The 20,581-nt window shown below is 38.3% G+C and overlaps 1 protein-coding gene across 1 annotated transcript in view; it reads right to left on the bottom strand.

Annotated features, from left to right (window-relative positions):
• LOC110971739 (uncharacterized) overlaps nt 1–13,340 on the bottom strand; it is a 157,503-nt gene extending 144,163 nt beyond the window's left edge. Inside the window, exons 1-16 of the mRNA XM_051944223.1 lie at nt 13,149–13,340; nt 12,282–12,366; nt 12,028–12,063; nt 10,102–10,368; nt 7,927–8,205; nt 7,096–7,374; nt 6,700–6,975; nt 3,301–3,606; nt 2,672–2,935; nt 1,668–1,913; nt 1,451–1,561; nt 1,312–1,327; nt 1,121–1,209; nt 952–993; nt 428–484; nt 235–297 (exon numbers count right to left, since the gene is read on the bottom strand). Of these exons, the coding sequence (XP_051800183.1) occupies nt 235–297; nt 428–484; nt 952–993; nt 1,121–1,209; nt 1,312–1,327; nt 1,451–1,561; nt 1,668–1,913; nt 2,672–2,935; nt 3,301–3,606; nt 6,700–6,975; nt 7,096–7,374; nt 7,927–8,205; nt 10,102–10,368; nt 12,028–12,063; nt 12,282–12,318 (2,368 nt within the window). The 5' untranslated portion in view covers nt 12,319–12,366; nt 13,149–13,340. The remainder of the gene's footprint in view (nt 1–234; nt 298–427; nt 485–951; nt 994–1,120; nt 1,210–1,311; nt 1,328–1,450; nt 1,562–1,667; nt 1,914–2,671; nt 2,936–3,300; nt 3,607–6,699; nt 6,976–7,095; nt 7,375–7,926; nt 8,206–10,101; nt 10,369–12,027; nt 12,064–12,281; nt 12,367–13,148) is intronic.
• Nucleotides 13,341–20,581: the final 7,241 nt, after the last annotated feature.

Raw genomic sequence — 20,581 nt, forward strand, 5'->3', positions numbered from 1 at the left:
ATTTCGAGTTTTTACCTCGGCCCCTGGTCCTCCTTTAGTTAGATTCTGTTTAGTTCGCCCTCCTCCTCTTCCTCTCCTGTGTTATTTAAGAGTTGTTTCTGTTCATATCTTCTAGCCTTCATTAAATCAGCATTAATTTCACCCTCCTGTCTGTGCCTGCTGCATGGGTTCACACCTGCCCGTTCGTGACACAGGAAGCTCGAAACAAACAAAACATTGTTTTAATAGACCGACCTATAGATGATCCTTTCTTCACAACAGAGTAAACTGCACTCTCCTCTGGTTTCGTCTTCTTCCCTGTGAGATTAAATGGCTCAGTGAATAAAAGTACACCTTTTTGCACTTATTCAGATTCTACTGGTCTATAAAAGCATCTCAACCACTGTAGTTTCTATTCTATGTGGATCTTACTCCATAAAACACTCACCCTTCTTGGTTGTGTCTTGAAGCTCAATCGCAGAATATGTGACCTCTGAGGATTCATCTGAAATATAGTCACATTTTTTTAACTTAGAGACTGACAGTGACTTCAATCATGTCATTCTGGTGTTTCTAACAGATTTGTGTTCAATACATAGTACAGCTGCTCAAGCAAGTTTGTAAACTCTGTCAGAAAATATAATCCACAAATCCTTATTTAAAAAATAAAATAAAAACACAATGTTCTGAAGGTAACACCACACAATTATAATATTACACACTGTTATGAGACATTTTCAACATTCCCAGTGCTGACAGACAAAGTAAAGCAACAATTCTGGACCAAAATCCCATAAAAACTGCTTCAGCTCACTCACATCTTTCATTCCACAACAAATACAATGGATTCAATTCTGGGCTCAGACTGTTACTAATATGTTGGTCATTTAGATCAAACTGTCAACATTTTAAAACATCTATGTATAATCCCAGAAGTCCACCTCCTCCTTCCTGCCACCGTATAAACTCTACCTTTATCAGCGTCTTTGATTGATTCATAGAGACAAGCATCACCTACAGAGAAAAACCAAACCAAGGTTGGATTAATGAATCTAATTCCATCATCTTCCAAATCAGCTGACAGGAAGTAGAAATGTTACACTTAAAGATATGTCAGAGAAAAGTCAGAGATGAGGCTGACCGTTGACAGGAAAGACACATTCATTGTTCAGAGCTTCATCCTGGTTGATGGTGTCGTCTGCAGCAGAGCGCTGATTTGTGCTCTGAGACCTGATGAGGACAGAACATTTAGGAATTACAGCAGATTGGACAGGAAACACAGGATGTAATTCTAATGTGTTGAAAACAAGAAAAGTGGAACATTTTACCAACCTGATGAAGCATGAATCTGTGAAAAAGAAAGAGGCTGTTAACATGTTTACTGAATTTCAAATTGTTCTTCTGCTACTACTGTATATCTGAAGAAATCAGAAAACATCTGTGATTTTGAATTGTTCAGAAAACTTCTCACCCTTTGAGTGTTTGTAGCAACACAACAGCAGCAGAAGAATCATCAGTAAAACTCCACAAACCAGCCCAATGATCAGCAGAGCAGGAAATGAAGAGTTTTCAGAACTGGACTCTGAAATAAGAGAATATATAATGTGTAGAATCATCAACAGAATTTACACATTTTCAAAACACTCCTGTTACTTAAACTAGTAATAATAATGTAAATATTTACACACTTTTCACTGCCATCCAACTCTGTGCTGATTCTTTTCCTTTGTATTGACATTTGTAGAAACCTTCATCTGACTTTGACACTGCAGAGATGTTCATCTCTCCTCTGGAATCATTTTGGATGAGTTTGTCGTTTTTATAGAAAAACACATTAGAAAGAACATTTTGTGTCCTCAACTTGCAGCCAAGAGTAACAGAATCTCCCTCAGTCACAGGATGGACAGGGCTCACCAGGATAACACCATCATCATCTGGAATACAAACATGAAGATTCATTTAGTGGTCAGCTGGTGTCGTCTGATGGACAATTATTAGGGAACATCTCAAATTTTCAATCTAATCTTACATAGTGTCTAAAATGTACCTTTCAATTATGAATACAGCAGATATCTAAAGCCAGCAACAAACAAGCAAAACACTCTATCTGAAATCATCATAATTTAAAACTATTTCTGTTTGACTGTCGATTTGCTTGAAATTGTTTTGTATTGTGATGTTAAACTACACGCGTTTCAGAAAACATCACCGATTTCTGTATCATATTTCCGTGTGAGTTCAAAGATGGGACGTCTCATGATGACCTAAATTTTTTTTCATATTTCATTTCAGCCAAAATCATACTATTGGAAAAAAAGAGAGATATTTTCATTCAATCAGAGCCTCAAACTGACCATTGAAAAAAAAAAAATGGCCCCAGGAAAATGTTCTTCCACAAATTATCTCAACATATTTTTTCTGTCAAGCTAAAATTTCAGACACCGTTTTAAAAATCCAGATTTTATAATGAAAAGGTTTCTAACAAAAAAAGAAAGAGATGGTCGAGCCAAAGGCCTCTGATTTAAGATGAAATAAACCAAACATAACTTGTCTTGTCAACTGACAATGACTGTACAGACCAGCTTCAAATCAAGAGGATAAAGAATATGTTTGACATTTTTACAGTTTCTAATTCCCATGCTGCAAATTGTAACACTGAAGCAATACAGATACAGAACATATTGTGACTCACACTGTCCAGTGATGTTGACTGCGTTGCTGAATGCTGATCCAGACTCACACCAGTACACTACAGTACCGTAATGAATCCTATTAACATTACATGTTGATCCACTCATTGTTCCAAAGATAGAACAGTGGAGCAGGATGCCATCACCAGTGAGCATTCTCACTCTCCATTTAGTGGAGTTTCCCTCACAGCTCAGTGAAACAGGTTTAGAGACAAAGTGCTGCACTGTGTCAGGATTCACTGTAAGAGACGCTGCTGAATGAAGATCTGAAAAACAGAACATGATAAAGCAGCAAATTTTAACATATATCCGTTCAGTAACATTAAAATACTGTGGAAATAATTTCCCTGAATAATAAATTAAGCAAATTCTGAATTTAAATTCAAGACAAACACATTTATTTAAAGCATTACAACACAATATATGAGAACATCCGTTTAAAAAAAAAAAAAAAAGACAACACTTGAACTCCAAAAACTGAAAATAAGTTCCTTGGGTCAAAACAATTGAAAATGAAAAATAAATGTACACAATCCATTAAACATCAAATACTCTCAAGTTCTAAGATTTGTTCGTCATGAATAGGCTGTAAAAACCAAGCTGAATAGAAAGAACAGACATGCAAACTGACCTCCAGACCAGACAAACTTGGGTTTACTGTAATCAGTGTAATACTCTGGGTCTCCTCTTCCAGCTCTACATGTAAATCTTGCTGTCTGTGTCTGTCCATGAATAATGAAGGAATCTTGTTCAGTCCCGTTGATGCTACCAGGCAGCAGCTCATAACTGTAGGAGGTTCCTGATAGATCGGGAACAGCCTGATACCAGTAGAACCTCCATCCTGCAGATGGATGTTTAAACTCACAGCTCAGAGTTACTGAAGCTCCAGGACTCAGCCATGATGGAGACACAGTGAGGACAGCTTTGGGTTTATCTGCTGGAAAGAGATTTTACTCCAATTAAATCCTGTTACTGTGTGTTGCTGGTTGATTACATGTAACAGTTGGATCCTGCATATTGACTTTATTTCTCTCCGTTAGCCTGCCATGTCTAAAAATATGCAACAAATATTTAGTGGTATCGTAGTTTCAGCTGAATAGTCATGACTGGTGAATTATGTGATATACTTTCCAACACTAACAAACTGAAGGGATCACTCCAGTGTTTTTAAGTTTTTGTGCACTTTTTGTGGTGGCTTTACACTTGCTCTCCTTTGTGGAGTGAAAAACAAAATGATGAATTCATTTTGTTTTGGAGGTTTGATTGAACTGGTAGATTTCCATTCATATTCCCACTCAATGTCTCCTCCATGGATCTCACATTTCAGAGTTGTTTATCTCTCTTCTATATATCTGAGACCAGTTAGGTTGCAGAGTCACAACTGCAACAAAAACATAATGAATCCCACCCAGTTGGTTCCTATCCATTTAAAGGGCAGATTACTTTCTGTTCTAAATCTCTATGCAGCAAATGTTTCATGTTCCCAAACAAGTGAATGCACAAAAACTACATTCAATTCTATGTTCATTTTGAAGAGAAAACAAGTCAATGTAGTTGCATGAATTATTTCAGGAGCTTAAAAAACATGAAGTGGGATTCTAGATTATAACAATAACTGCAGACCATGTGAATGTGTCACTAACAGGCTTCTCATCACCACCAGATTATTAGGACAAAAGTTTATCCAACTGTTATAACTCTATATTCCGTAAAATTAATGCGCCGCTCAGATGCATTCAGACAGCTTCTGTTTTATTCTTTCAGCTGCAATCCTGGCAGTGTACAGTCTCAGAGCAAGTTAAAAAAAAAAAGGGAACAGAAAAACAACTTGTGCTTGATGTAATTCTCAGAAGAACAAACCATAATCCTAAACCAATGAGGAAAATAAAATACAAGCTAAAAACAGCACAGCTGCTCAAACCAAAAACAGGAATGAAAGCTGTGACAAAACTACGGACTGAATGTGTAAATAATATGCTTATCAGTAAGTTGCTTAGATGCAGGTATAATCATGTGCCACAAGATTTTATAATGAAATTACAAACAATGTCCTTTAATACTATGTAGGAGACAAATTAATGATAAACTAATCATGTAATAAAATTAAAGTTATTTTCATGGTAATGTGGAGGATGAAGTCACTAAACTCATGTCATTCTTATGGCCTGTGGAACACTATTAGTCTTTCATCAGCTTAGCGGTGTTAAATGATAGCAAGTAAACAAATATAAAAATAATTTAAATCAATAAGTAGGCTCTTTTGAGTGTTTAATTGGTGTCTGTTTCAGGATTACATTGCATGACAAAGGCTTAAAGAACTGACACAGGTTTGAAATGGCTCACAGCTCTAAAACTCTTCTGTTCCCCTCTTTGTGCTGACCTGTTCTCTCCAACACAAGCCGCTCTGGAGCAGGTCAGGTGTTCAACATTAGTTACCATGGAGACGTACACCAGTAAGAAGTGAGCCACCATCGTCACATTCAACTTGAAATTAAGTCAATAATCTCAAATCCTGCTTCATAGTACAGGACTCTGAACTTCCTCCTCTTCAGTTCAAAGCTAACACACAAGAAGACCAAACACCAACAGCATAGCTACAACCATCTGCTTTGACACAGTATAGGAGTGTCCCAGTCTGCTAATTCTGCTGTCATTTACTTTCAGAAAGTCTGTCTGTCAACAATACAGTCTCTTTCATCTCATCACTGCCTGTGTTTTTACCATAGACTGTATATATAGTGGACGTAGCATCTGGCTCCAGAATTGAAGCCAACCCGGAATTGTCAAAAACTTGCAATATCCCGCCGTCCGCGAGGGTTGGCTCCAAAAAGCTTTTTCTCCATAGACCCCAATTCATTTTTGGAAAAAATAAAATTTGATAGACTGATGTTCTACAGCTCAGGATTTTTTTCCCGTTAGTTTTCATGGTCAAAATGAGAGATCAGGTGGCCGATCTTAAAATAAATCAATACTGAATTTTAAATAAATCGTTAAAATTGGCGGAGCCAGGGGGCGTGGCTATACTTGATAGACAGCAACAGAAGCCTTTGCGGTAAAATGTGGGCGGGATAAGAGTCCTCAGCCAATCCTGCCCCTAGTTGCTCTACGGTCCAGTCTGTTTGACGCTTTCTACATCACTGGCTCCAAAAATCCAAAACGGCGACCAGGAAGTAGCAAAATCCGGGCTTCATTTTCTCGGCGTTGAAACCAACGGGTGACATCACGGTTAGTTTACGCCTGATTTTTACTCTATACCATCATCACATTTCCTACTATTTTTAAACCAGCATTTTCCTTTATTCTACACTCCAGTAGACTTGAGACTTTAACTGAGCTCTGGCAGACCACTCAGTCAGCATCAACTTTGTTCAGTAAATAATTTTGTGTCTCATTCATGTTTGTCCTGTAATTTATTTATCTAATCACTGTCCACATTAATGAATCAGTTATATGCAGTACAACATGCTTTTAAAAGTACCTGTAAGCATCTTACTCCATCACCCAGTCACAAAACACACTCAGACCTAATTGGACAGAAATTTAAGCCAACCTGGATGCTATTTTAAATGTAGAGGAACTGAGGACAGAACAAAAACAACGATAAACAGGTTAACACTCAACAAACGTGTGAAAACTCCAGACTGAAACTATGATTGCCTTTTTTTTTTTTTTTAAACTTACATTGGTCCACTTTCAGATAACATCAGCTAACTCATTAAACTCTAAAACACAGTTATAAAAAACTCCTATGGCTCACTTCAGCAATAAAAGTTGTAATGTTGTTCTCTTCAGCAGTATGTTATTAATCTAAATGGTTCTGTGTGGGTCGTACATGTAAAAGTGTTTGAAGAGGCAGAGATCATACATGTTATTTTTGCTATTAACTTCATAGTGAATGAATATAGTGGCTGTTTTCTGTCCAAACCAAACTCCTGACCATCCAAGGACAAAATAATAAGATGCAAAATATTTGTATAGTGCAACAATTGTGCTGTGAACTTTGACAGAACAAACAACAAACATGACTTACCTGATACTGACAAAGTGACGGCTTTACTCCACTCAGTTGAAGAATAGAAGTCATCTCTGAGTCTACCCCTACACATGTAGTCTCCACTGCTGGACTCTGAAACACTAAATTTCAGGTAGTTCTCATCTTTCCAGTGTACATATGTCCCAGGTCCTCTCCAGTCATACACCCACTTGGTGTTTTCACCTCCATGGACCTCACATGTCAGAGTGATTGTTTCACCACTGAACATCTGAGTCCAGTCTGGTTGTCGTCTTAGAACAGCCTCAATGGAAACTTTTCAGAAACAGTGAACAAATGAAAACACAATATCAATAGAGAATCTTTCAGTTTTACCACAGTTTGAGCAGTCACCATTAAAATGTGCATTTTTTTTAAAATCATGACTGAACTCACAGGTTATCTCAATGGTGACAGAATCACTTATATCAGTGTAGTAATCTGGTTTTCCTCTTATTCCTCCACACCGGTAGATTCCTCCTTGTGATACACTGATAACTCTGTTTTGTTCATCATTTGTTCTAACTTGATCCATTAGAACTTCAGAGGTTCTCTGAGTACGTCTGTACCACTTATATTTCCATCCAACAGAGTTCTGCACAGAGCAGGTCAGTGTCACACTGCCTCCTACTGGTATGGTTGTTGTTTCTGCTGTCAGTGTGGCCCTGGGTCTAGCTGTTATAAAAAGCAAACAAAAAAAGTACATGCAGTGAAATTTTTCATATGCAAAGTTCAACTATGTTTTCTGTTATTTTAAACTGCTAAAAGGAATTAAGGGAACAATTAAATAACACGTTGGAACTTGAACTAAATATTTAAGTTGAATATTACAAAAAGTACCAGCAATCATGGCATTAAAAAAATATTTGTCCGTTTTCTTTTTACATTAGCTCCAAGTTCTTCATATTCAAATGTGTAATTGCGTTCGACACTAAGCAATGGTCATTTTCTCTGCAGCTTAAAATATTTTCAGTGGTCTTCGATGTCAGTTTAATTTCAATAAGAACATTATTTACAGTGTCTCCATTCTTTTGTCTGACAGTGTAATTTGTAAACATACACACTGCAGCCCTGAAAGATACACAAAGTTGTGTTACTTTCACAGTAGTCTGTCCTGTTTTTAATTCAGACAGGGGAAATGTTATCAGCTGCTGCCAACTATAATTGAACAGTTTGAACCGTCACCAATAAAATGTGCATCTTTTTAGTCATAATGACTGAACTCACGGGTCACGCCAATGGTGACCTCATCACTTATATCAGTGTAGTAAACTGGATTTCCTCTTGTTCCTCTGCACCGGTAGATTCCTCCTTGTGATACACTGATAACTCTGTTTTGTTCATCATTTGTTATAACTGGATCCACCCGAACTTCAGAGGTTCCCTCAATACGTCTGAACCACTCATATTTCCATCCAACAGAGTTCTGCACAGAGCAGGTCAGTGTCACACTGCCTCCTACTGGTATGGTTGTTGTTTCTGCTGTCAGTGTGGCCCTGGGTTTAGCTGTTATAAAAAGCAAACAAAACAAACAATACCTACAATTAGTCTCACAGCATTAAAAATGTTGTTTTCTTTGTACATTAACTCTAAATTCTTCATATTCAAATATGTAATTGCGTTCGACACTAAATAATGGTCATTTTCTCTGCAGCTTAAAATATTTTCAGTGGTGTTCGATGTCAGTTTAATTTCAATAAGCACATTATACAGTGTCTCCATTCTTCTGACTGACAGTGTAATTTGTAAACATACAGACTGCAGCCCTGAAAGATACACAAAGGTGTGTTATTTCAAAGTAGTCTGTCCTGTTTTTAATTCAGACAGGGGAAATGTTAATAGCTGCTGCCAACTATAATTAGGTGAAATTCCTGACAGAGAGTTCAACTATGTTTTGTCATTTTAAATTCTTAAAAAAATTGAGGGAACAGTTAAATCACACATACACCATGTAGTTCATTGACAACAAAATGACGTAAAAACAGTCAGTGAAACCAATATTAACTCACTGAGGAGTCGATTCAAAATCACTCCAAAAATCTAAGTGAAAAATTTAAATAACAGGCTGCTCCAACTAGTGTGAATTTAATCACTTCACCTTCTAATGTGACTAAGTCATCTCTATAGACCTGCCTGCATGCATCTAAGAATGTCTGGGCATAGTCATAAGGAGACAGAGGAAGGTTTGCTGTGGGATCTCTTCCCAGACCTGGATCAGGACATCAGTGAGCTCCTGGACAGCCTGTAGGAACCCAGGCCCACTAACCCAACATAAAGACCAACAAGGACTTCATCTCAATATTGAACAGCAGTCAGGGTATCAATGGTTTGGACATGGAGGTACAAGCAACACTCCAAGGATTTTCCTGACCAGACCATCACTGACCCACCAACAAACCAGTAATGCAGCATTATGTTGACCAGGTCGTCTCCAGACTCATCTCTGTCACATGCACTCAGTTTGAACCTGCTCTCATCTGTTAACACAACGGGGCGCTAACAGCAAACCTGTCTATTCTCATGTTCTCTGGTAAATGCCAATTGAGATGCATGGTGCTGAGATGTGAGAGGATGTGAAGGCTCTAATGCCACCCTCATGGAGTCTGACAGTTTGCTCAAAAACATGAACGAGCAGCCCTCTGGAGGTTATTTTGTAGATCTCTGGCAGTGCTGCTCCTGTTCTTCCTCACAAAGAATCAGATATTTGTCCTGGAAATGGGTTGTTGCTCATCTACGGCCCTGTCCAGCTCCTCCTGTCTATCTTCTTCATGTTCTTGAGACTGCACTGGGAGAAACGGTAAACCTTACAACTGTACACACAGATGTGTCATCCCAGAGGAGCAGGACTACTTGTGCAACCTCAGTTGGCTTCAGGTATCGTCTCATAATACCAGCAGTCATAAGGGCACTAAAAAAATGCAAAACTAGACCAAAAAAATCAGTCAGGAAGGATAAAGAAAGAAATTCTCTGCAGCCACCACCTGCAAAACAATTCTGCTTTTGGCCATTGTCTTGCTGCAACCTCTCCCGTACAACTGTTGAAGCTTTGAATAACTTGTGCTTTCTAACTGTACTGATCAACATCCAAGAAGCTTAGTTCAATTGGTGTTTAACTATGACAATATGGTTCTCCCTTAATTTCTTTGAGCATTACAGTTTGCACATTCCATCTGCAACAGGTGTGACTGTACACCAAAGGACGTACACATGTTAATTCTAAATCAGTTTCAGCACAATGTATTCTCTGACAAAACCTGGAATAATACACTCGTTTTATGGTATTCTAAATAATTACACAATACAAATAATTCCATGTACACTGCATTACATAATTGGGATGTGTATACAAACAGAGCATAAGTTTGTGTTGTTGGTCATGTTGATAAAACGTTAAGAACTCACCTGAAACATTTAGAGAGACAGTGTTGCTGTTCTTTATATACTGGGAGCTCTTCTTGCGACCAACACACTGATAATCACCACTGCGGTCTGTAGACAGAAGTTCTAATATGTAGCGTTCATGCATATTGTAGCGAACAAATTCTCTTCCATCCTTGTTGATCTTGTATTCCCAGTCTGCATCTTCTCCTTCATTCATGTCACATATGAAGGTCACAGACTCTCCAACAAAAAAAGTGGACCAGTTGGGGTCAGTCATCAGCACAGCATCTAGAATCCAGTACAAAGACAATTTTCATGAATTGTACAACTGCAATGAAAACACATTTATGATAGGTACAATTTGTGTAAATGTATATAATAAAAATTAGACGGGGGGGTAGGTAGGAGGAGGATGTAATGCACCCTGTGGATGATAGCATGTGCTAGTTCCGGTTGAAAAACTCCGGGTGCTACAGTTACTTTCGGTCCTGCTTACAGCGCTGTCAAAATGGAAGAAGCCAGCAGTACACTTTACTTTTCCAGATGCCTAGGCAACTTACCTAAAATTTCTGTTGACAATGTTTATCGTCTCGTTGATGATTTTGCGTCAGCTCCTCAAAGCAAACGGGAAAAGGGATTCAAATTTTATATATCCCAGTACATATATAACTTTGAAGGTAAGTGGCATCACATCCTACATAACTAGCGCTAGCTTAACTGTAGGGCTTACCAAACATGCACCTTATCATTTTATTTTCTAGTATTTATACATTACTATTTTTTGCTTAGTTAGCTACTAGAATCCACTTTACACTTTAGTCTTTGGTCCTTAGTTGCGCTTCAGTTGCGCTTCAGTGTCCCATCTGCGGTACACTTTGAGATCTGCATAAGCAATTTGCTAAATGTCTGAAACGGCAAACGTGATTATACAAACACTATACGCCGATGGAAAGCTTAGATTCTCATGAATCCGCCGGTATAAACCACTTTCAGATCCGATTACCACAGCGGGTAATATAAACACATTTGTCCGACAAACGAGGAATATCCATCCATCCGTTCTCTATACACGGCTTCAACGTACACAGCGCGACTCACATTTCCGGGTTCATTATTACACACGGATGAAAATATTCCACAAAAAACGGCCATAATCCAACCTTGGACATCCAGACGAAACAAGCCAGTCACATATTTTGTCCAAAACATGTCTTGAAGTCGGTATATACTCCACAAATAGGTCGTTTTCAAGGAAATGCACCTCGCGATGCACGTCCAATATTCCCTGTATTTCTCGTCATATTTTTATTTACAAATAGAATGTTAGCGATTTTTGTACTGAAAATGGCTGAAATTGACTGCAGCTTAAAGGGTTAGTCGAGTTCAGCAAGACATTTTATATTGCTAGTTTTGTTTGAACAAAATGACAAATGCTTGGATTTCCTCTATATTTGATTAGGTGTCAAAACGGAATAACAAATGATTGAGGAGTGCACGGATTGTTGTTATAGTTTATCAGATATTTGCTGTTTGATCAGTGACTATGCACTAATATTCCTGATCCTCAGCTCAGTGTGAAACATTTTTTTTCGTCTAATTTTGGCAATCCACTGAGCCCGCAAATGCCGGTCTTTTGGAAAACGGTGAAGGCTTATAGAACTGTTATAAACACCAGAAGCCGAACATAATGGTACACTACAGTACCTCCCATATCGACCTTGAATACGCCGAAATCTGATTTTTTGTTTTGCCAAGAAAACGGTGTTTTTCTTTTTTGATTCCATGTTATCCATGCTGCGAAATAGCCTCCGGAAGGACCTGTAAGCCCTCCCGGTCAGAACCCGGAAGTTAGCATTTTGACATGCACAGAGTCTATTAAGAGTTAGACAGTATGATGAGATTTATATTTAGTGAAAAATAAACACAAAGAGAAAACTGTTCAGTCACCTTGAGCTTGTCCATTGGAGAGGAGTGGAAAGAACACTGCAAGAAAAGGTAGAAACTTCAGGCATTAACAGAAAACTTAAGTATTTATCAAAATATGACTTTATATAACATGTAAAATAGTCCTCCACTCATCTAAAACAAGTCTTTAATATAAAACCACAAGTCTCCTGTATTCAGTATATGAAAATATGGAACAAATGAGCAATGCTGCTCTTATCTGGTATTTAAACAGAAAAGGCCAGTTATGTACTCACAGAAGAACCACAGCTCACAGGACAAAGCAGGTCTCATCCTCGCATTCAGCCCAAACACCTCTGAGAAATTCTAGAGAGAGAAGAACTGTAGGGACAAAAATAGAGAAGTTACATTTCATATAAATTCTGGACATGATGTTCCTTTCCGACATCTTCAGCTCAATTCTGCTCCCTTCCTTTTACACAAAACTGCGTTTGACCACAGAATGATTTAACATTTCTACACTTCCTCTTGTGCACTAAGGAAACATCTTAGACTAATCCTCATGCAAAAGTTTTGTCTGTCATTAAATGAACTACAAAGTAAACAGACAGTATTTTTTCCACATATACAAAACATGAGACCACTGAAGACAAGACAAGACATGAATCATGAATACATTTTAACTGTAAAACATGACACTACTTTAGGAAGAGCATTATGGGAAGCATTTCAATGACGTCTTTAAAGAAACAGTGACTGACATCTAAGTTGGCTTCATTTGTTCCATTTTTGTGTATTTGTTAGGAGCATCACTACTTTCATTACAGCTACATGTATCCATGACAAACCTCTCATCTGTAACAAATTGGTTTTGGAGCACTGAAGTAACAGCTTTGAAAACAATGTTTTTGTCTTTATATAAATGAGTTGAAACTGCTGCAGAAACAGTTTGAATTTCTCAAGATTAGTGATGAAATATTCTTTTGCTTCCTGCCACAGATACCATCATCCTGTAGGCTACTGCTGCCTCAATAGGTCACTAATGCTGGATGCAGCTGTAAAAGGTTGCTGACTAACAGTCCAGGTTTTGAAGTATACAATGAGTACATTTCTATGTACAATTCAAAGTTTGTACAGACATAAAACAGCGGTGTCAGACTCACCCACATCAGTTCTGAACAGCATCTACTTCATTACACAACAGTGGAATTTACATCTGAAAATAGTCATTCTACAGCCTACATCACAAAATTTTAGCTCCATTACTGTAAAGCACTTCCCTTAAGAAAATCTTAAAATGTCTTCCTCTAGTGAAATGTTTAAAATTTGGTCATAACTTCCACCGCAGGAAGCGAGTGAGCTCAAACAAACCAGAAATAGTGTCATGAAAGAGAAGTGAGCATGAGGAGAGATGAAGTCCTGCCCCCATCTCACAGCGAGCCTCTGTTAGAAGAAACAGGAACTGAATGGGTGAGAGGATTAAACATTTTAGTTTGTTTTTCAGTATTGGAGGAACATTTAGTTTTAAATTTACACAGAAACCCTCAGAAGACAGTTTAAAGAGACTTTTTGAGAAATAAATGTATACCAAAAATTTATGAAATTTGAAGTGCAGAACTCAGAGCAGTCAGAGTAAACAGAACATCCTGAGAGGGTCAGTGGCAACAGTCGACTAAATCCAATTGTAAGTCAGCAGGAGACTGTCATTCCACTCTGTTATTTTTAATGATTGGAATTAATTATCAAAAGCACAAACTGGATAAATTCATCTTAATTACTGCTTTAAAGGGTGAATTTAACATTTTAAATAGTTTGACTTCTCTTCAATTAGGTATTTCTTTCTTCTGACACTTGCTCGTCTGTCATTGTAAAAAAAATATTTTCTTTCATGTCTTGCAAAATGAATTGACTTTGGAACAGGGTGGTGGTTGGCCAGCAGGGACAGCAGTCAGCTCTGGGGCAGGACAGCTGTACAGGGTGACCCAAAAAAAAGTTTACACAACTTTAATACAATGTTTATTCAGCTTAGAATTAGAATTTATTCACAAATTATACATCGTTGTGAAGAGCATGTACGGTAGATTGTACTTTTCAATGTGTCCCCCCTTAAGTGTCACAACAACCTGCAGGCGCCTGCGGAATGCTTGACAGGTCTTCTTTATGTAGGATGCCGTCATCTTCTCCCAAGATCTAAGAATGGACCTCTCCAAGGCTGGCACAGAAGGGTGCGGCTTCTTACAGGCACTGTCCTCCACAGTTGCCCATATGCTATAATCCAGGGATTGAGATCTGGACTCTGGGGTGGCCACATCTCCTTGGACCAGAATGCATGCAAGTTGGCATCCAACCATTCCTGAGTCCTTTTGGAGGTGTGTGCTGGTGCTCCGTCCTGCTGGACTTCATGTTCAGATCATTCTTAATGAGCCGTTGCATTGAGGAGCAGCTCACATCAAGCTCACGTGCCATCTCTCTCATGGACCTCACAGGATTTGTCTCGATGCGTCGTTTGACCTCGTCAAGTTTTTGGTCTGCACAGACCGGGGACGACTAGACCCAGGCTTTCGTGAGGCTGTTCCAGCATCTTTCAGCTTCTTTTTAATTTTGTAGATTGCACATCTGGATATTTCCAGCTGTGCTGCAATCTCATTCGGTGTCAGACCGGCACGCAGCAATTCAGGTACAGCTAAAGTTTTCTTCATTTTCAACAGAAGCACATGAATTTGAGAGAAGAGAGATTACCAGCTGCATTGAGAGACTTTAAGGAACCATTGGAACATGAAAATCCAGTTAGAGATGCTTAAATGGCTTTTAAACAAGCAATCAACTGAGTGAACTGTTTTTAGGGTCACCCTGTATGGCTCAAGAGCATGGTCAAGAGGAGCAACAGGCTGCAATAAAAACAGCTGTAGAGTCAAGGCAGAGTCATTGACAGAAGTGCTACAAAGGTAGATCCAAATAAGTAAATAAGGTTAAGTCTTAAAGGAGGGACAAAAAATATGCAATGACATAGGGAACAACAGACAAACATGAGCATACAGAGGAATGGGCTCAGGTAAGAAGAACTGGAAAAACTGCCAAGTCAAAAACACAAGGCTAAAACATCAGGGAGGTAAACATGTAACAGGTAAACACTCAGGGAAGAGCAGACATTCAAAAAGAGAGAAATAATACAAAGACAATAAGGAAATTGGATCAAGAATTCCAAGTAAAAACATCTGAGATGTAACATTACTGAGCTGTAACTGTAGTGGAGACAAATCCTGTATATAAATGACACTTATATCCACAACTCCAAAAGCCCTCAGACGGTCAGATGTCATCTGGTAGCATCTATTGCTAGGATGTAGTAACTAATCTAGGTCAGTGAATTTAGGAGAACTGCATGCTTAACCCATATTTACCTGGAATGCAGTGACATGACACAGTTTAGCGCCAATATATACTATGACTGTTGTAGCTGTCTGTATCTGTACTCTCCATCATCACATCAATGTAAACGGTGCTCTCCTCTGGCTCATGCTGTCAAATATTCGGATCCCAAAATAAATATTCGGATACCACTGTCACGATTGAATGTTCGGGTCCAGCCCTACTGTCCCCATAATTAGGCCAATTTACAAAATTCATGGAAATGTGAAAACGATAAATATAAACTTCTAATGGTGGAACTGCAATTGCACAAACAAAACCATTGGTTGTGTTCTTGGGGGGGGTCTGAATTGCTGGTTCTCCGTTTAATCTCCCACTGACTGTTTCCACCATTCTGGATTTCACATCTCAGTTATTGTCTCCCTCCTGAAAATCTGAGGTCAGTTAGGCTGCTGTGTGATGAAAGCCTTGTTGAAAACTATTCAAATATGCACACAGTGGATGAAACTAGAATACAAAATTACCAAGAACTGTTACTGTAATATTACTCATGTATCTATGTTGTCCCAATTTCAAAATTAAACATTACACCTCTTAACTGTGTCGTTGCTACTGTCCTCTGTATAGACTGACTGGATCTCTTCTTCCTCTGCAATGACAGATACCTCTTTCTGAAGTCCTGGTAGTGTAGTATCATGCTCCATCTTGCACCATCTCAGATGTAGAGGACAATGAGGTACATCTGAACCAGTTACACTTCCACACTGAGGATTGTGACTGTGGCGCTGCCCCCTGCTGGTATGATTCTCTCATCTGCCGTCAATGAGGCCCGGGGTGTATACACTGTTCAGTTTACAGTAAGGAAACAAAACAAGTTAATGATCAGGACAGAAAGAATGGCTTTACTTCCTTACTTTGTTGCACAAAATTCTTCAAATCTTGGCCAGACTTGTAATATTCAGTTACAACAGATGTACTCAGATCACAATCAACTTATGTTGCCCCTTTGTCCAAACTGATCTTTGCTCATATTTATTTCTCAACTGGTTGAGTCACTCATCTAAAATAAAGCCTACAAAGGCCAAAAAAAGTAACTTAAATAGCCCTAATTTTACTACCATGATTAAAAAAATATAAAAGCAGCATGCGACACATGCTATATCACCACACAAACGCTTTTTTCCTTCAGACTTATTACAACCTGATCATTGAAGTCATTTTAAAGATGATACTATTACAGTATCTTTATTAAATTAACAAGCCTAGGTGCTTCCAACTCTGCACAACCAAACTGAATACCTTTTCAGAATTTGGCATGGTAAGCAAAAGCTCAGTCACCATCAAAACAGGAAATCTAAAAAAATATGCATTGAAACATTTTTTTCCTGTCCTGTTTACATATATAAGAGGGGGAAAAAAACATCCACATGAAGGAAACGGACTATAAGTCAGTCAGCAGAACAGCTGGATTCTCGTTAAGGCGTCTACGACACTGCCCAGAAAATGTAGAGATGTGATTTTACACATTTTAGCATTATTTTTCAGAAGAGTTTCAGAGACCTGTGGAATCCAAAAATAGGGATACCCATGATATCCCAATATTTTAACACATTTATCACCCATGTACTGTATATTTTTAGTATGTGAAAACTGACTGTCAACTCCAACACTAAATACAGAAGAGATGCTGTCACAGCAAGCACACATGACAATACCCAAGCCAACCGCATGCACAACTGTTCTGACTGACTTCACCCATGAAGACTGACTGATTGTGGTCTCCATATCATGCATGTCTGTGTACATCAGATCTCTAGACTGACTTATGAATATAAGTGAATGACAGAAAAATTAAAGCGTGGAAAGAAAAGTCATTTCAATGAGGGCAACAAACTAAAAACACAATTTACTCCAAAAGGTGAACACAACATCTGGTCTTGTGGTCACACTAAAATAAGTTTAGCACAAAATCAGGCCATTTTATAATATGTACTAACACATGAAAATAAATGTCACACTTATTAAAAACAAAAGCAGAGATGTAATTAAATGATAGGGGAGATGACAAGCATGAGGATTGCACAGTATCGTTTTGAGCATTGACGCTGTGATATGAACATGTTTAATAGTTACATTGAAGAAGCAGAAACCTACTTTGGATGCCTTTGCCGCTTATGAGCACTCAAAGTTTTACAGTAAAAAGCCATTATTCAGATTTATTTATACTTTAAATGCCGACACATCTCCACTCTCCAGTGATTACTTCCAAATAGTTATGCATAATGCAAAAAAGTAAATATTGCATTGTCATTTTTTACAATAGAACTATCATACAAAATTCTGCAAATATGAATAAATGTTCAAAAACCGTTGACACCACTTAAAACAAAGTCAAATGTGCATAATTGGTGGAAAAAAATCCCCACCAACAACCACATTGTAAAAAAAAAAAAAAAAAAAAAAAAAACTCAAGCCTGCTTCAGCTTCCTGAAGAAAAAAGTTAAACCACCGATACTCTAAACATCACTATTCAGAAACACTGTCCTTAATTTGTGCCATTCAGAGACACTTGCAGAATAACCCCAGCACACAGCAAGCGTTTCCCTTTCTCACACTCTGCCTTGCTGCACAGGAAGTGACAAAATCATCTACTCCTTGCCACAAAACTCAGTGGTTTTGACCTCAGCAGTTTCAGGATGCTTATAGTTTATTTGTACAGCAGACATATTAGAGATTAGTTTCGTGTGCAAAGGTTTAGGTCAGGTTTGGGGGGGGGAATAAAAATTATTGCACACATGCATGAAATATGGCACTATTTACTTATATGCCCATTGCTCTTGCATTTTTATGGTCTGTACTGTGAAGACTTGTGTGCTGTGTGGATAAATTTACCTGCATATAAATACAGCCAACTGTGTACGTTCACAGCACAGGGTATCCTTTGTGTATTAAAGAGGTGTGATAGCAAGAATTAGACATCAAATCGAAACCACAGCTACTGTTTCTAAGCAGAGGTTGTCTCTTACTGTACAATATGCACAAGCAGACATTTATTAGCTTAATGGCAAATCAGTTACAGCACAATTTAGGATGATATGATGTAATTTCTCAGAAACATGCCAAGACAAGTCAAACATGTGAGCATGTCTGAAGACCAATTTTGTATTTGTTTCCCCGTTTTGTGGTCTTCGAGCTGAACTGAAGAATATCGTTAGTGGATTCTTCTGCCAGTCCATCTAAAATAGGAACATCCTGGAATGTCAATTTATTTACTGTGATTGTGTTTAATGATAACATTTGTCATTTCTGCCGTGTAGACCGCTGTCTGCACCAAAAACTACAAAAAAAAACTGCAGTATTGTTTAACATGCATCATCTACAGATCAAAGGGAAAAATGCAAGCAAGGCCTTCTTAATTCAATGATACAAACAGGACATTTACTAAATTCTGTTACGCCTACACTTAAAAGCATGTAATTTCAGATACACCTTATGCAGCAGGTCTAACACATGGTGCATGCTGTTGTCAGTGACTTAACAAATTAACCAAGTAACCTGCAACTATTGTCACTTTCTGTGAATACTACTACCTCATAGGAGTGCAATAACCACCTCAGTTCGGTGCAATACTAAAAATTCATGACATCCTACTTGTGTGATCATTCCATTTTATCTTAAACGAAGACATCTTCGCATGAGAAGTAAAATGAATGTTTATTTAGGACATAACTTCAACAGTCAGCCCATGTTTAGCTAAACGTAGGCCTCAAACGATACTGGTATGTGCTGGCAACAGACCCTTTATCAATAGCAAATAAAGCTGTTTGATAGAATGATGGATAGCTACATTTAAATACATTACATCCGCACTGCCATAAAAGCATACAATGAAAGTGTGAGTAAACACCGAAGTCTGCTCTTTCTTCGGCTCCTAAACATCCTGTCATGCCCCAGTAATGGAGTTACTTCATGGAGTCCGTCACTCTCTCCTGATGGCGACTTTGGCCCACAAAGACCAGTGTTGTGGTCTACAAACACCCATGATCTTGTGACCCTCAAACCCTCTGCTAACATGCTCTGACACAGTCCCAGTGGCCTACTCTGAGGGCCAACAGACTTGAAGTCAGGTTCTGCACTGAGGTTGGTGTATAGTTCTCTGATCTCCCCACAATGAAGTGACTTTGCACCAGTCGCCCTCTGTGCACCTCTGGGTTTTAGCTGCTGTCTTTATTTAATGTGCATAAGGATCAGATCATTCTTACACCCTTACTGACTTACATTAATGAAGGCAAATGTATATATTTGAATGCAGTTTTCATAAGTGTTATAATAAGCATGTTAAATTACTTCCTGTGTCCTTCATAATGAGGATAAAGTAGTTAAATAATTCTGAATGATGAATAATAATCATTAAAACTATAAACTACTATTACCCAATCTTAGTACCAGCAATGAACTTCATAATACAGAATAAATAAAACAAATACCGAACTACAACAACAAAATGCACATACATGGTGGTGCTTCTTTTAAAAAATCTCCTAAAACTCAAAGTAAAATTAAAGAAAGTATGCCTTGGTTTATGTGACAAAGTTTGTGCTACCTCATGGTCAGCAGCCATGTTGGAGCTTATGGTTAATCTGTACTCACAGTTTCTTGGAAGTTCAAAGTTGAGCCAGGTGGCGGATCCCTACATCCAAGGAGGAGCTCTGCCATGTTCCTCTAAGTATGGAACAACCAAAGCCCGCTATCCAAACACCCACAGGCGGTAATAAAATGCATTTTATTTGACCCATGTTATTCCAAGTAAGCAATAAGTCATATGTTTGCATGACTTCAGTTAATGAATAGCCACTATACTCACTCAGACTTGCACAGGTGTTTCTTCACACACAATCAATTAGCAACAAAGTGCGCAAGACAGCTGGCTAGCTAACGTTTACCGACATTACACGAAGGTTGGCACTCTGCAGTTGCGCTACTTGTTCTCGGCTTCGTAAGCCCCGCCCATCTGGGAACTTTATAAGCTACAGTACTCGTATCTGATTGGCTAATGGCAAATAATGTCCGTCTGCCTAACCAATGAGCGATGTTAAATCATGTCATGACAGATTCAAATACAGCTCTAAACATCGGATATTTCATTAGCTGTACACGAAAAGAATTTAATGGAATCACACCAAACATGTTATTGAGACAGTCCTTATTTAAAATATATATTTGTTAA

This window comes from Acanthochromis polyacanthus, chromosome 23 (assembly GCF_021347895.1).
Source record: "Acanthochromis polyacanthus isolate Apoly-LR-REF ecotype Palm Island chromosome 23, KAUST_Apoly_ChrSc, whole genome shotgun sequence".
Taxonomy (NCBI): Eukaryota; Metazoa; Chordata; class Actinopteri; family Pomacentridae; genus Acanthochromis; species Acanthochromis polyacanthus.